The sequence below is a fragment of the Trichechus manatus genome, unplaced genomic scaffold (genome assembly GCF_000243295.1).
Source record: "Trichechus manatus latirostris isolate Lorelei unplaced genomic scaffold, TriManLat1.0 scaffold00108, whole genome shotgun sequence".
NCBI classification, from domain to species: Eukaryota; Metazoa; Chordata; class Mammalia; order Sirenia; family Trichechidae; genus Trichechus; species Trichechus manatus.
In genome coordinates, this window is record NW_004444044.1 from 4,047,785 (window position 1) to 4,060,214 (window position 12,430).

The 12,430-nt window shown below is 38.8% G+C and overlaps 1 protein-coding gene across 1 annotated transcript; it reads right to left on the reverse strand.

Annotated features, from left to right (window-relative positions):
* Positions 1-9,232: 9,232 nt before the first annotated feature.
* Positions 9,233-11,242, reverse strand: UTP3 (UTP3 small subunit processome component). The gene has a single exon (XM_004383330.3). The coding sequence runs from the start codon at positions 10,728-10,730 to the stop codon at positions 9,294-9,296; it is 1,437 nt and encodes a 478-aa protein (XP_004383387.1). The 5' UTR covers positions 10,731-11,242; the 3' UTR covers positions 9,233-9,293.
* Positions 11,243-12,430: the final 1,188 nt, after the last annotated feature.

Here is a 12,430-nt window from a genome sequence, read left to right on the forward strand (position 1 = left end):
CTTCCGAACTGTCTCTCCCTCCCCCGCCACTCAGTCTGGTTCCTCAACTCAGCCTATTATTTTCATGGCTCTCAGATTGACATATGTAATAGATTCACTTGTTTTTTCGGGTCTCTATTGTAAGAGGGTCCACCGAAATGTCTGACCACTCTGTCATCTTGGCACCGCCTCCCTTCGATCCGTTTTGAATTATTTTTTTGTATATTGTGTGAGGTATGGGTCCTATTTCATTTTTTTGCAGATGGACAATCAGTTTTGCCCACACCATTTGTTGAAAAGACTGTTTCTCATTTGATGGACTTTGTGCCTTTGTTGAAGATCAGGTGACTGTAGATGGATGGATTTACATCTGGGTTCTCAACTGTGTTCCATTGGTCTATGTATCTGTTGTTGTACCAGTGCCAGGCTGTTTTGTCTCCTGTAGCTGTATAGTAGGTTTTGAGGTCGGGTAGTATGAATCCTCCTACTTTATTCTTCTTTTTCAATAGTGCTTTACTTATCCGGGGTTTCTTCCCTTTCCATATAAAGTTAATGATTAGTTTTTCCATCTCTTTAAAAAATGTCATTGCTATTTAGATGGGGATTGCTTTGTATTTGTAAATTGCTATGGGTAGAATTGTCATTTTCACCATGTTGTCTACCTATCCATGAGCATGGTATATTTTTCCATTTATGTAGATCTCTTTTGGTTTCTTGCAGTAGTGTTTTGTAGTTTTCTTTGTATAGGTCTTTTACCTCCCTGGTTAGATTTATTCCCAAGTATTTTATTTTTTTAGGGGCTGTTATAAATGGTATTTGTTTCCTGATTTCCTTTTCATCATTGTCTTTATTGGTGTATAAGAATCCAGTGGATTTTTGTGTGTTTATCTTGTATCCTGCTACTCTGCCGAATATTTCTATTAGTTTCAGTAGTTTTCTCATGGAGTCTTTTGGGTTTTCTATGTATAGTATCATGTCATCTGCAAAGAGGGACAGTTTAACCTCTTCATTACCAATTTGGATGTCTTTTATTTCTTTTTCTTGCCTTATTGCTCTAGCTAGAACTTCCAGCACAATGTTAAATAGGAGTGGTGATAAAAGGTATCCTTGTCTTGTTCCTGTTCTCAAGGGGAATGTTTTCATCCTGTCTCCATTAAGAATGATGATGGCCATTGGTTTTGCATAGATGCCCTTTTTTTGTTGAGAAGTTTCCCTTCTATACCTATTTTATTGAGAGTTTTTATCAGGAATGGGTGTTGGAGTTGGTCAAATGCCTTTTCTGCGTCAATTGAGATGATCATGTGATTCTTTTCTTTCCTTTTATTGATGTGGTGGATTATGTTGATTGATTTTCTAATGTTGAACCATCCTTGCATATCTGGTATGAATCCTACTTTGTTGTGGTGTATTATTTTTTTGATATGATGCTGAATTCTATTGGCTAGAATTTTGTTGAGAATTTTTGCATCTATATTCTTGAGAGATATTGGTCTGTAATTTTTTTTTGTGTGTGGCGTCTTTGCCTGGTTTTCGTATCAGGGTTATGCTGGCGTCATAGAATGAATTTGGAAGTGTCGCTTCCTTTTCTGTGTTCTGAAATAGTTTGAGTAATACTGGTATAAGCTTTTCTCTGAATGTTTGGTGGAATTCTCCAGTGAAGGCATTCTTGCCAGGGCTTTTTTTTGCCGGGAGTTTTTTTTATTACCTTTTCAGTGTCTTCCCTTGTTATGGGTCTGTTCAGATTTTCAGTATCACTTGGTGTTAGTTTGGGTAGGTAGTGTGTTTCTAGAAATTTATCCATTTCAAGGCAGAACATTTTACTAGTTTATTATAATTTTATTTTTCTCTATTTTTTGTTGTTGTTTAGTAGTTTACTAATGTTAATTCTTTTTTTTATTGTGCTTTATTTGAAAGTTTATGGTTCAAGTTAGTTTCTCATGCAAAAATTTATACACACACTGCTATGTGACCCTAGTTGCTCTCCCTATAATGTGACAGCACAGCACACTCCTCCTTTCCACCCTGGACTTCCTGTGTCCATTCAACCAGCTCCTGTCCTTTTTTGCCTTCTCATCTCGCCTCCGGACAGGAGCTGCCCATTTAGTCTCATGTATCTACTTTAGCTAAGAAGCAGTCTCTTCAAGAGTATACAAATGTTAATTCTTAATATTTACTATCATTTAGAGCTTCACTTTGAAGCAAGTATAAAGGCTTTTTTTTTTTTTCTATTTCAATAATACATAGCTGAAAGAATCAAGAAAACATATCATCTGGAATGCATAACTAAAGTAACTACATCACAGTTGAAAACTTTGATATGAGAAAATACATTTTATACAAAGGTAAAAAACTTACATAGTAAAGCATTAGTAACTTGATTAAAGAAAAATCGGACAATAAGAAAAAGACAATCAACCTTTTAAAGAATTTGACTAAAGAAGCCCAAGAACCAATAAAAATAAGAAAAGATGCTCAATCTCATGAAGGAATTGGGAACTGCAAATTAAAATAAGATACAATTTCACACCTGTTGTATTTTAAAAAATTAAATCTGACAAATTGGTTGTAAGCAGTTTGACAATATTTAGTAAAAGTGAAACTATGCATAGGCTAGGAAGTTAGAAATTCTACTTGAAAAATTTTTTCTATAGAAACTTTTGTACATGTGCATAGAGCTATGGTCAAAGAACAGTTCATTGAAGTATCGCTTGTAAAAGTGAAAAAGGAAACAACCTAACTGTTCATCAATAGGGAAGTGGATGAATTATGGTATATTCCTGTCATAGACCACCATATAACAGCTAAACTGAATGAAGTAGATCTTTACCAGTATGGAACAATCACAAAAGTGTGTTTTTATTCAAGTAAAGCTTCAGAATATAACTTGATTTCATAGACCAAAATTGATAAAATATAACAACTATTTTTTTAATTAAAATATTTATTTTGCTGTTGTCGAGAATATATACAAACATACACCAATTCAGCAATTTCTGCATGTACAATTCAGTGATGTTAATTGCATTATTTGAGTTGTGCAACCATTCCCTCTCTCCTTTTCTGAGTTTTTCCTCCCCTATTAACATAAATTCCCTGCCCCCCAGTTGCATTGTCAATTTGATCCCATACAAACCAAAAACCAAACCCACAGCCATCAAGTTGATTCTGACTCATAGCGACCCCATAGAGTTTCCAAGGCTGTAAATCTCTACGGAAGGAGACTGGCCCATCTTTCTCCTGAGGAGCTGCTGGTGGTTTTGAACCACTGACCTTTCGGTTAGCAGTCAATCACTTTAACCACTTCACCAGCCAGTTCTAAAAAGAGCATAATGTTCAAGACAGACGTTTTTTGTTAAGCTATTGTTTGGTTTTAAGAAGACTTCAGGGGATATTTCTGGTTTAAGTTTTAAAGATTATATCAGGGCAAGCTTCAGGGTTTCATCCAAACCTTCATGGCTCCAGGAAGTCTGTAGTCCATGAGAATTTGAAATTCTGTCCTACGTTTTCCTCCTTTTGATCAGGATTCTTCTATAGAATCTTTGATCAAAATATTTAGTAATGGTAGCCAGGCACCATCCACTTCTGGTCTCATGGCAAAGGAGACAGTTGTTCATGGAGGCAGTTAGAAACACATTCCACATCTTCCTCCTATTCCTGACTCTCCTTCCTTTGTTGCTCCAGGCAATTGTTGTGCCTTGGATGGCCACTTGCAGGCTTTTAAGACCCCAGGCTCTACTTAACGAACTAGGAGGTAGAACAGAAGCACTAAATATGCTATTTGGCCAGTTAACTGGGATGTCCCATGAAAGCATGACCCTAAACCTCCAAACAAAGAAACCAAATCCCGTGAGGTTTTTGGTTGTATATAAACAGCCTCAGCAGCTACTTTTTGTTCTTGTTGTAAATATATCTATCATATAACTTTTTTTTAAGAGTATTTTTTTATTGTATTTTAGATTAGCATTTACAGAGCAAATTAATTTCTTATTAAACAATTAATACACATATTGTTTTATGACATTGGCTGCCACCCCCATGACACGTCAACTCTCCCCTTCTCGACCTTCAGTTCCCTGTTCCCAGCTTTCCTGTCCACTTGTGCCTTCTCGTCTTTGCCCCTGGGCTGGTGTGCCCATTTAGTTTCATTTTGTTTTATGGGTCTGTCTAATCCTTGGCTGAAGCGTGAACTTCAGGAGTGATTACAGTACTTAGTTAAAACGGAATCTGGGGGCCATACTTTTGGGGTGTCTCCTGTCTCTGTCACACCGTAAGTCTGGTCTTTTTTTTGGTGAGTTAGAATTTTGTTCTACATTTTTCTCCAGCTCTGTCCGGGACCCTGTATTGTAATCCCTGTCAGAGCAGTCAGTGGTGGTAGCTGGACACCATCTAGTTGTGCTGGGCTCAGTCTGGTGGAGGTTGTAGTACTTGTGGCCCATTAGTCCTCTGGACTAATCTTTCCCTTGTGTTTTTGGTTTTCTTCATTCGCTTTTGCTCCAGATGGGGTTAGACTAGTGGAGTATCTTAGATGGCTGCTTGCAAGCTTTTAAGTCCCCAGATGCTACTCATCAAAGTAGGATGTAGAACATTACAAAGTGTGTTATGCCAATTGAGCTAGATGTTCCCTAAGACCATGGTCCCTACAGTCCTCAGCCCACTAATTCGGTCCCTCAGGGAATTTGGATATGTTTGTGGAGCTTCCATGACCTTACCTTGGGCAAGTTGTGCTGACTTCCCCAGTATTGTGTACTGTCTTACCCTTCACTATAGTTAATACTTATTGTTTACTTAGTGTTTTTCCCTCCCCTCCCTGGTAACTATAAAAGATTGTTTCTTTTTGTATGTAAACCTTTTCATGAGTTTTTATAACTGGTCTGATACAATAGTTGTCCTTTTGTGATCGACTTATTTCACTCAGCATAATGCCCCCCCGATTCATCCATGTTGTGGGATGTTTCGCAGATTCCTCATTGTTCTTTATTGTTGGATAGTATTCCATTGTGTGTATGTGCTATAGTTTATCCATTCATCTGTTGATGGGCATTTAGGTTGTTTCCACCTTTTGGCTCTTGTGAATAGTGCTGCAATGAACATAGGCGTACAAGTCTCTGAGTCTCTGCTTTCAAGTCTTTTGGGTATGTACCTAGGAGTGGAATTGCTGGGTTATATGGTGTTTCTATTTTTTAATTTTTTGAGAAACCACCACACGGTTTTCCATAATGGCTGTGCGACTTTGTATTCCCATCAGCAATGGGTAAGGGCTCCAATTTCCCCACATCCTCATCATTTGTTATTTTATGGGTTTTGTTTTTTTTTTTAAATCTTAGCCATCCTTGTAGAAGTGAAATGGTATCTCAATGTGGTTTTGATTTGCATCTCCCTGATGGCTAATGACACTGACATCTTTTCATGTGTTTGGTGGCCATTTGAATGTCCTCTTTGGTGAAATGTCTATTCAAGTACTTTGTGCCAATTTTATGATTGGGTATTATTTATTTTTATAGATATGTATATAGTAAAGTACAAAAACAATGACTGGAATGATACATCATAATTCATGATAGCAGTCTATCTCCAGGGAGGGGAATGATACTGGAGAGATCAACAAAAGGAATTTTGAATTTATTTGTAATATTTTATTTAAATTATAAAAATTTGTTTGCAGCAAAATTCACAAAATGTTATTATTTGTTAATTTGGGTGATGTTAAATTTTCTATAGTGTTTGTTTTTTAAACTTTTGAAGGCAAAATACAAATGTTTTTAAGAGAATGAATATCTAAACAATAAAAAAGTTTATAATTGGATTTAACTTACCTGAAGCAGCATTTTTTCAGTTTGAATTTCTGGTTGAATCCTGCCTGATTTTTGGATTATCTACTATTCAAAGAAACATGTTCATCATTGTGATCCCCGAGATCATAGTTACACTGATTTTCTACAGTAATTCACAACTGAATTATTTTGACGTTAACTTGTATTACTTTAGCACATTAATTTAAAATTATTTTACTTCATACAGCTGGCAAGAAAAATGAGCAACTCCAGCCATTTCTCTCAAATATTTTCAGTATATCAGATATGCAAATATAATTATTCAAGTTATATAAGCTAATTTTTATCCTTACGATCACGAAAAGTAATTTTCCGGTGTTTGCCAAAATATCTGACTGTTAGTTTTAGAGGTCTGATAAACAAAGAAAACTTACTTAAAAAATTAAAGGGACGTACATGTTCATTTTACTTAACTCCATGTTATAGACAAGAAACTGTGACTTAAAGTCAGTTAGCTGCAGAATTAAGTCACTCCTTAACCATTATATTTTCTTCTACTTTAATTTTTAATATTTTCCATAGCTGTCCATAGCTTAATATACTGACATAAAGTGAACAGGTTTTTGCTTTCTATTGATGCCTAAGTATTTTTAAGTTCACCATCTCAACATCCTCCCACTACATAAATATCAGAAAAACTCTTAAGGAAAAATATAACTTTGTCATCACTTGAAGTTGCCACTACAAACTATTTCAGGTCAGTAGTACAGGAGGAAAAATGGAATGTTTATCTTATTTACTACATTATGGACTATTAGAAAATACTCAAAAATAATTAAGGCATATTTCTTTTCCCACTTTTGCCAGTAATCAACTTTATTGGAACTCATCTATGAATCTCCCTCGAGTTCATAAAGTGAGCCTCAATGAGAAATTATCATATTGAGCGATTATCAATTTATTATTCGTGCGTAACACAGTACCCAATACATCTCGGTACTCTTTAAATGTTTGTTAAATAAAAAATTTTGAGGATGTAAATATTAAACCCAGCGACTTGTTCCTTCTTTTGCTATTAACTCACATCAGACAAGGCATCTGTCTTTTAAGAAATAGGATAGTATCTACATCCTTGCTATTACAGGATGGTTAAGTTTTATAGTGCCATGAGGTCTCTGAAGGAATATAAAAATGGGCTTATTTTTTCTACTTTCCTAAATGGAAAATTTTTCTTCCTTGAAAACGTTTTTTTTAATTGATGTAATTAAATGAAGTTTACATTTCAAGTTAGTCTCCCATACAGAATTTTTTTTTTTTTAAACATACATTGTTATGAGACCCCAACTGCTCACCCCATTCTGCGACAGCACTCCTCCCCTCCACCCGATTCCCCATGAACATTCAACCAGCTCCTAACTCTCTCTGCCCTCCCTTCTAACCTCTGGACGGAAGCCGCCCCTTTGGTCTCTTATATCTACTTGTCTAAGAGGCACATTCTTCACGAGTATCACTTTATGTCCCACAGTCCAGTCCAATCCCTGTCTGAAGAGTTGGCCTCAGAAATTGTAAAACATTTTTTTTTCACTTTATATATATGGCAGGTATTTGACATAGAACAAACACAGCCTTCAACTTCATTTCCTTGTTTTTTGTCCTGTCCCACCTTTTCTATATCCCTTCATGTGCTCACTCAATGCTCTCCCACTTAGGGTATTAATTTTACACTTCACTTTATTCTGTTCCTGTAAAGAATAGAATCACTGTTAATACTAGCTGCAGTTCATTGAGTACTTATGTGCCAGATGTTTATCTGTCAACAGATCTCCATCCTCACAACTCTGTAATAACAGCCAAAACTTAATAGGGTGAGTACTATATACCAGGCAGTATTCGAAGTGCTTTAAATATATTAATTCAGTTAATCCTCATAACTTCTGTATGAAGTAGGTACTGCTATTATTCATTTTAGGTGAGAAAACTGAGGAACAGAGAAATCAAATAACTTGCACAAAGTCATGGTTACTAAGTGATGGAGGTGGGTTAGGAACCCAGGTAATCAACTGAGTATGTTCTTCTTAACGACTACTATATTGCCTAAGGTAGATATAACAGCATCATACAGATGAAGGAAAATTAAACTCATAGCTTAAGTAGTTAATTTAAAATTGCCCTGGTAAGTTAACTTCAAAACCTGTGCTTTTTTACTGTATCAGAAGAGGAAGTATACAATAGGGCTCTGAATCCAGAAAGGCTGGGTTTGTATCCTGGCTCTACCACTTAACAGCCACGTGACCCTGGGAAAGTTACTTCACTTTGCCAGTTTCCTCCTCTTTAAAATGCGTATAACACTAGAATTTACCACACAGGGTTGTTATGAGGAATAACGAAGTAAGTGGAAGTATACTGCATAGTAAGCACTCATAAATGTTCGCTTTTATTTCCAACCTACCTCTTTTATTTATAAGAAAACAAAAGATAATCTGGCATGTGTGCCATGATGAGAAAGCAGCTGTAGCCCAGAGGTTAAGGGAATGAATGCTCTAATTAAGCCAGCTTGGATACAAATTCCAAGCATGTGTCCTTGAGGAAAGTTAACGTCTGTGCTTCAGCATCCTCATCTGTGAAACAGAGAGCAGCATCACTTCACAAAGTTATTGTAAAGATTAAATGAAGTAATACACAACTGGTACCTGGGAAGTATTTAAGAACAAAACAGTAAGACTTCTTTTGTGCTCTCCTTCACCCAGGCCTCTCATTTTCTTCCCTGGCATACTAGTCATCCTAAGTATTTTTAAGTTCACCATCTCAACATCCTCCCACTACATAAATATCAGAAAAACTCTTAAGGAAAAATATAACTTTGTCATCACTTGAAGTTGCCACTTACCTAGTAGTAATCATACCAGAAATTTTCAGCAATGGAGTATGTGTACAAACTATTTCAGGTCAGTAGTACAGGAGGAAAAATGGAATGTTTATCTTATTTACTACATTATGGACTATTAGAAAATACTCAAAAATAATTAAGGCATATTTCTTTTCCCACTTTTAACAAAGTTTCTCTTAAGTTTTTACCACACACAATATAAAAAAAATCCATGTTATATTAAACCCATTTATTAATGTCTCCTACCCAAGCATTATGTTTAGGTAAGTGAAATGTATCACAATTACTTTATAGGCTATCTTACAAATAACATGACTGCCAAAGGTGCAGTCTCTTCACTTTAGGTGAAAAAGTTACAAAAGTGTTGTAAATTTGATTACCATTCCACGACCAGCTGTGAAATTTTTCTAGGCTAGTACTTGGCAGTATATTAGAGAACTTTTGAAAACCACCTTTCCCAAGTACCTTCATATTGCTCCCACAGTTCTTAGTATGACTTTAATATAAGGACAAACTGAGCAATAACCCAACTCAGCTTCCCTGATGAGAATTTTAAGAATTTGTTATGTATTATATATTAATACAAGCACCTCGCTAGTTTAAAAAATTTATTGATTCAAAATTATTGCCAAAAAGCATAAGCTAAGCAAAAAAATTTATTTAAGTTTAATGCTCTTTTTAACTCCTGCACGGATGCCAGATAATTCACCACTATAACGTTGCACTTCTCTATGAACTTCACGAACCTGGCCTCTTCTGCGAATTTTGGCTCTTCTGAACTTCTCCCGGTGTTTCACTCTGGGATTGCGATCTATCTTCTTTCTCCTAGGTGTAAGTCCTCTATTTTTAGCAATCTGATAGGTAATGGCTCTCTTTGCATTTTGATCTTCAAGAGCCTGTTCTTCAGTGCTACTTTCTTCTTTCTTTCTCTTCAACTTTTGCCTGTCTTCTATTTCTTTATAGTATTTCAGTGCAGCTTCTTTATCAAAATTGGAATCATCAGAAAGATCTGTAACATCAGAGGCAGCAGCAGAAGTCTCTGAAACAGACTTTGGCTTGGCCTTCGTGGATTTTACTTTTAGATTCAGTTCTTTCTTTCCAGTATCATCCTTAAGTGTGAGGAGATGACGAATTTCGGAGGACAGCCTCTGATCCACAACTGACAGCTTGTTGATCAAATTTCTGTAGGTAACAAGCCTTTCTATGACAGGATGTCCATGTGCAGGGACTCTCCGAGCTTTCAGGATCAAATAAAAACTAATGTTGGAACAGTAATTCAAGTAGAGGTTGTACTTGGTCTTCAGGTATTGACTTCCTTTGCCGGGGGGAATGATTCCTTGTTCCACCAACTGTAGCAATGGCTCCAGCTCATCCTTTACCTCTGTCAACCTTACTTTCAAGTCTTCTATCAATTCCAAGAGCTCTGGTGATTCCTTCCGCAGCATCTTCAGCTTCTCTTTCACTGAAACTTTCGTCAAATCCTTCACGACCCGTGTCTCGGCCTCATCTACCTGGGTCACCGGTTTTGCAAAGGCCTCCACCCAGGTGACTCCAAAATCATCCTCTTGAAGGGCTTGGGTTAGGCGCCGCTGGATGAGCTGTGCCTCCTCTTCCTCCTCTCTTTCTTCCTCCTCTACCTCTTGTTGACTCTGCCGGCCTCGGGACTTGGGGGCATAGTCCGTGTCATAGTAAAGTTTCTTCCTCTGGCCCCACGACAAACTGGGATCCACAGAGGCCTCAGTCTCGCTCTCCACGGAGCTCCCACCACCATCATTATCATCGCCATCCTCCTCATCTCCCACACTCTCACCATCTTCGTCGTCCTCATCGTCAATATCTAGGCCTAGCACCTCCTCCTCCTCCTCACCATCCTCCTCGTCGTCCCCACTGTCTAATTCGTTCCAGCCCATAGTCAAGGCGGCCCTGGATCGTGCCTCATGGAAATCATCTACCTGATCTTGGTAGTAGCTGGAATCGCCAGGTGAGGGTGGCAATTCGCAGTCGTCTTCATTTTCGTCCGCCGGAGTGCGCCCTGAATTGGCTCGCACAGTTGCCCACTTGGCCGCTGCACGCCGCCGGGATCTCCCAACCATGTCTCACACGCGGTATCAGTTATTATACCAACGCTGGGGTTTCGGCCGCCTTGATCTTGGCGCACGCACCACACGCTTCAGCGACACGCCGTGTGCTAGCCGGCCACGCGAGCTTCCAGGCTCTCCCGTCGGCTCCAGGCGCTTCCGAATCCTTCAGGCTCCCAGGGTGCTCTTCGGGAAGCGTGTGAACCAAGACTTCCGCTCGGTTCCGTAGACCTAGTATGTTAAGGGGGCCTTCTTTTTTGCTGTGGCTTTTAACGACAATTACTTCCGGTGAATTAAAACTCTCCGTGTAGAAACTATAGAAGTAGAAAGCTCCGTTCCACAGAGTCCTTTCCGGAGGCTTCTGTTCTTATTCTCGCGAGCCTGGGCGTGGCTGGCGGGGAGTGGGATCACGGCGGAACCGCAAGGCGAGAACGCGGAGGCCCGTAGAGGGCGCGCTACCACTACGCCTAGGCGCGGCCCGGGAGAGGAGGGCGGGTAGCCAAGTGAGTTATACTGCGCATGTACGGGGATCCTCAGCTTGTCAGAAGTGTGTCCTGGTATGTATAATGTACCTGCTTATTGGATTTGTTTTATTTCCTTCCCTATCAGTCTTGAAGTTAATCAGGTTATTTTTCTCACTCCCCCCACCCCCCCAGCCCCCAACGTCCAATAACCACGTTTCTGCGGACCACAGCCTGAATGAAGGCAGGGCGCCGCCGCTGGACCCTAGAATCCAGGCTTTAGCGTACAGGTGTGAGCGCTTGCTGCGGGGGGGCGGGGTGGTGGTGTCTTGGTGATGTTAGCGCATCTCCATCTCCCTGCCTGTAGGGCTCAGTGACTCCAGGGGATTTGTATTTTCTAGGTGTCCCCGAGGGGTGACAGCAGGGGCGAATTAATCTAACAGGCAAGGTAAGCAGGTTGTTTACCAGATCATCTGTAGTGAACAAGTTCACGTTTTTTCACCACATCAACGACTCTGCCTCTAGGTATGCCTGGCATCTGTCTCTCCCAACCCCACAGCACCTTCTTACAGAATTAAAGCCTCTTTTCAAATTTATGATCCCTGACAGGGACGGATGACCCAGTAAGCAAGGTAAACATAGGCTTACTTGTGCTTGCTCACTAATCTGTAGTGAACAATTTCAGGTGGGTTTCACTGGTAAAACCTATATGGTAGATTAAGAAATTTTAGAAGAACTCAGTTATGTATATCTTCAAGATGCAAAAACTGAAGCATTTTAAAGCCATCACAAGATATTTAGCAAATACAATTTAATGATTAAAAAAAAGTGTTGGTGAAAGTCTTAGGTTCTAATGCTAAGCATGAGATTCGTTTCTGAATGTAAATTTTAATAGATATCTTTGCTCAGCAAATATTCTTCTATCTGTAGCAGGGAGTCCCTGGGTGGCGCATACAGTTAAGTGCTTGACTACTAGCCAAAAGGTTGGTAGCTCAAAACCACCCAGAGGCACTTGGTAAGAAAAGCCTAGTAATGTGCTTCTGAAAGGCCACAGCCTTGAAAACCCTATGGAGTGTAGTTCTGCTTTGCACACATAGGGTCACCAGGAGTTGGAACTGACTTGACAGCAACTAGTATATATATGTATGGTTTGAAAATACAGATTTTCATTTCTAATGCAGTGTGTAAACATAACTGTAATTTGGTACCTTTATAAACTGGAGAAGATGTGACAGTCAACCTTAGATAAGTCCT